The sequence below is a fragment of the Acanthisitta chloris genome, unplaced genomic scaffold (assembly GCF_000695815.1).
Source record: "Acanthisitta chloris isolate BGI_N310 unplaced genomic scaffold, ASM69581v1 scaffold41186, whole genome shotgun sequence".
In the NCBI taxonomy this organism is placed as follows: Eukaryota; Metazoa; Chordata; class Aves; order Passeriformes; family Acanthisittidae; genus Acanthisitta; species Acanthisitta chloris.
The window spans coordinates 3226-7890 of NW_008680544.1; the positions used below are offsets into that span (position 1 = coordinate 3226).

The 4665-nt window shown below is 40.7% G+C and overlaps 1 protein-coding gene across 1 annotated transcript in view; it reads left to right on the forward strand.

The window, feature by feature from the left end:
- Positions 1 to 4665, forward strand: part of DHCR24 (24-dehydrocholesterol reductase) — a 6616-nt gene extending 1951 nt beyond the window's left edge. Inside the window, exons 5-8 of the mRNA XM_009077730.1 lie at positions 224 to 367; positions 1331 to 1528; positions 2212 to 2390; positions 4485 to 4665. Of these exons, the coding sequence (XP_009075978.1) occupies positions 224 to 367; positions 1331 to 1528; positions 2212 to 2390; positions 4485 to 4638 (675 nt within the window). The 3' untranslated portion in view covers positions 4639 to 4665. The remainder of the gene's footprint in view (positions 1 to 223; positions 368 to 1330; positions 1529 to 2211; positions 2391 to 4484) is intronic.

Consider the following 4665-nt stretch of genomic DNA (forward strand, 5'->3'; position numbering starts at 1 on the left):
AGGCAAACCTCAGCAGGCCTTTCTGAGATTAAACCTTAATGCAGGAAGGGTAAGAAGGAGCCATGCAGGTGGAGAGTGAAGACTCCCTAGGTCTCTTGTGACAGTCTCATCCACACTGTCACAGAGGGTATTGCATAGATTCCTCACAGTACAGGAATTTGGGGACATACTCAGTGTTGTCTAGCAAGGTTTAACTTATCTAATGATGCATGTTCTCTTGTAGATAAACAAAATTGGCAACTACTACAAGCCATGGTTCTTCAAGCATGTGGAGACATATCTGAAAGCTGACAAGACTGGAATAGAATACATTCCTTCCAGACATTACTACCACAGGCACACACGCAGTATCTTCTGGGAGCTCCAAGTAAGACCAGTTCCAAAATTAAACTAACATCTGTAGGAAGGGGCTCTGCACTTTCTTCCCAGTGTAGGTACAATGTGCCTTCTTCCCCTTGGCAACAACTTCTGTGTTTCATGGCAGAAAAAAACAGTGACGTTCATGGCAAATATACAAGTCCTGCATTTGGGCAAAGCAAATCCAAAGGCACTTCTTTATCTGTAAGATGTTGTATCATAAACTGCTAATTTCTGCTTTAGTGCTTTTCTGAACTTAGACCTCAAGTACATGTTCCAGCATTAAACTTACACACCTACTGAGTGATTTTCAAATTCAGATGGTGAAATAAACATGAATGTGAAATCATGGCTGAAAAACTGCCAAGGCTAAACTCAGAGTAGTAATTACGTATTCAGGCTATTACTCTCAACTTCATAAATGTGTTTATTGTGGTGTGCAGTTATGCAAAACTTTATTTGACATTCCGAAATATTCCTGTTGCTACATCTTGAATCTCTAGAGTAAGATACCAGATCTTCTCAGCTCCCAGGGAAATTTAATGCGAGTTGGCTGTGCAAGCAGTAATCAAAATTTTACAGCTTTAAAATGCTTTTATGAACTTTTATGTGTATATTCTTGCAAGAGTTTTGTAAGTGTAGCTTCTTGTGCATTCCTCCCTTAGCTGTTGTAAGATAGTAGCCTGTTGTTGTCTGAACTTCATTCTCTCATGACATTTGGGGCTGAGTATGTTATGATTCATATGACTGAATATCAGAGGTAACTGAAGGAGGCTTAGGGCAGGGCTTAGGAACCAAGTTCAGTCCAGGCCCCTCTTACTTCCTCATCTAGGTGTTAAAGTAGTTTAGCAAGAGTATCAGCAGTTAAATTTATTGAAAATGTGGCTTAATGTTGCTCTGAGGCTTCTGTAGTCCTGCCCTTTGGTTCACTGACATGTTCTTCAGTCACACCTTTTTTCTTTCCCTTTTAAAGGACATCATTCCCTTTGGCAATAACCCTGTCTTCCGTTACCTCTTTGGCTGGATGGTTCCTCCCAAAATCTCTTTACTAAAACTCACACAAGGAGAAGCGATTCGAAAGCTGTACGAGCAGCACCACGTTGTGCAGGACATGTTGGTGCCAATGAAGAGCCTTGAAAAATCCATCCAGACCTTCCATGTTGACCTCAATGTAAGAACATGTGTTTTTAGAATGCAGAAAATCTTGGACTGTTAATGATAAGAACTGTGACTGTTGATGTCAAGACATAATCTTCTGCTTGTGTTAAAGGTTGTTATTGTGTCCTGAGGAGTCCTGTGCTTTGTGAGCCCATGAAGCAAGGCTGCAGCAGAAATTAACACAGCCAGCTTTGATCACTTAGTAAAAGCCAAACTGATTTTTCTTTCACCTAAAATGACTCTTGGTCTCCCTAAACACCAACTGTGGGGATTCATTTCCCTCTCTTGCCTTTATTTCTGAATTTATTTCAGTTAGTATAAGAAGTACAAATTTCAATTGTGGACTGACCTGGAAAAGAAAACTCTTCATTCTCTTTTTACTCCAAATGTTTTTTCATTTGTTGCTTTGGGATCAGGGATGGGTTGTTTGGTTGGTTTTCTTCTTTTCATTTCAAATATTATGAGAGAGGGGATGTAAGTCTAGAAGGACACTCTCAGTCTGTTTGTATTTGTGTTATGGCTCCTAGAAAGTGCAGCTAAGCACCACACCAGGACAACTGGAAAGGAAGAATTGAAGAGTTTCCATCCCAGATGGGGAAGAAGTCTTTCTAACTCTTCATTTTGTCACATTTATTACAGAGCTTAAAGGACTGTTGTGTCAAAAATAAGTGATGAAGTGTTTTCCTACCTCTGCAGGTGTACCCTATTTGGTTATGTCCTTTCATATTGCCCAATAATCCTGGTATGGTCCATCCCAAAGGAGATGAAGCAGAACTCTACGTGGACATAGGAGCTTATGGAGAGCCCAAAAGGAAACAATTTGAAGCCAGGGCTTCCATGAGGCAAATGGAAAAGTTTGTAAGAAGTGTGCATGGGTAAGGATCTCACTCCTCAGATGCCTGAGGTGGTTTAATCACCTGTATGGTTTCATCACAGTTATTTAATCACACAGCACTTTAATTTTGCAGTAGTTTTGCAACCACCATAACAAAAAACTATTTAAATTTCTAGTTTTGGTGTTATGAGTTTTAAATATTATTTCAACTTATTATTTGATTGCAAAACCAACCAAAGAGCCACCACTGGCTGAAGTTCTTGCAGTGTATCTGGGAGCTGGGTGGCTTTGGGTCACCTTTCAGTTCCAGGCTGCTCAGGGTCTGCTGCAACAAAATACATCCATGGAATACATCCTTCAGGAATCCCACAAGCTGATAAAAGTTTGGACAGCTTCCCTGCTTGCCCTTGGGACTGTTCTCCCTGCAGCATCACACTGTGCCTCTGCCCTGTCCTTGTGCTGGGGTGTCCTTGTGCAGGGAGCTCAGCCCTGGCTCTCCCTGCTGTCCCTGTGTGGTGCTGGGAGTCTTTCCTCTCTCAAAACTAGTACTCCAGAGCTTTCTTTTCCCTGCCCAGATTCTTATTACACAGGACCACAGTAGGCGTGAGGCATGTGCCCACCATCTGTCAGGGACTCATGCCAGCCTAATGTGCTGTAGTAGTGTCAGTGGAGAAGCAGTTCCAGGCTGGTTTCTCAGGAACAAAAAGCAATACACAGTATTTTTACACCATCACTATAATTTATCCACATTTCTATTCTGACCTACTTCTCAGTCTAACAGTGATCATGTCCCATGTGGCTGAGCAGCAATGGTGAGGCTGCTTTGAGATGATTTGGGGAGTGTAAATGACTTTGAGCTGCAGAAAGAGATCTGCCAGAGAACAAAGCAACCCAAAGTTAATTTGAAGCTTTTGTTAATTAACTTGGAATTAAGCTTTTAGTTTAAAGCTCTTTACTAACAAAGTTTTGTCTGTTTTCTACCTGTCACTGGGAAATGAACAATGGATAAATGCATGGTCTTAAAATTTTGTAATCACACACAATAGAGCTTTTATGTATGTCTGTGTTTTGCTGCTGCACTCTGGTGCTAGCTGCAGTTTAGAGAGCACAGGATGGAAGTGAGGAACTGAGTCCACAGCTAAAGAAGGATTTAATTTGTTTTGTTAAATGGACCTTTGTCACTCTGTGCTTTGTTTAAACTATGAATGTATCTTCTCAGCCTGCTTTCCTCTCAGCCTCAGCCAGGTTGTTCTGCTCTCAATAGCCTTCCTAGTTTTATTCTCAATATTCAGTCCAAAGAAGCTAAAGAGTCAAAGGATGTATTGCTACATCTGTCTTGAATGGATTTTGTAACACAGGCTAACATGAGATGCCATGACTGTACCTCCACATAAGAAAACATGCAGGAAAAATACTTCCTTTTTCTTTGAGGCTGAAATCAAAATGTTTTGAATGGAAGAAAAAGAAAATTAAGCTTTCAAGAGCAGTTAGAAAAGTATTTGTCAGGGAGAATTCAGGTTGTGTGTGGTTTTCAGTACAAGGGGCTGAACTCTAGGTTTGGGGGAACTCTTGAAGCTCTCTCTAGACTTCTGTCTCTGTGAACACAAGTTGATAGAATACAAGTTGCCAGAGGATTTGGCAGCACATGGTTAGGATGGCTAAACATGAGCCACTGTTTTACACACATTTTAGTCCTTCTCATTTTCTCTTTGCAGTAGCAAAGCTAATGAAAATATCAATACATTGGTGGCTATAAAGAAGTGTTCTGTACTGTATTTTACAAGCAACAACTACTTTAATTGCTTTCTTTTCCCATCTTACCCTTCACCAAAATGGCTGTAGCAGTATCTTGCTTTCAGTCTTTTTTTTTTCACTCTTACATGTCAATTCCTCTTGGAAAAGAGATCATGGTAGTGGTAAAGCCACAAAATATATTTGGCTGAGAGTCCTGATGTAATCCATGTGAGCAATTATAATTGCTTGGTTTGAAAAGCATCTTTGATGGGGGTTTTTTTTTGCGGAATATTTGCTCTTCATAGCTTGCCTTGAATTTTTCTTTCATATTCGATTTCAAATCTTGTGGCACAAGTAACATTATCTTGAATTTCTGTCTGTTTTTCCCCCTCCTCCCCAGTTTCCAGATGCTGTATGCAGATTGCTATATGACCCGTGAGGAGTTCTGGGACATGTTTGATGGCTCGTTGTACCACAAGCTGAGGGAGGAGATGAATTGCAAGGATGCCTTTCCAGAAGTGTATGACAAAATCTGCAAAGATGCAAGGCACTGAGCTAGGCTGATCTAACCAAGCAATCAG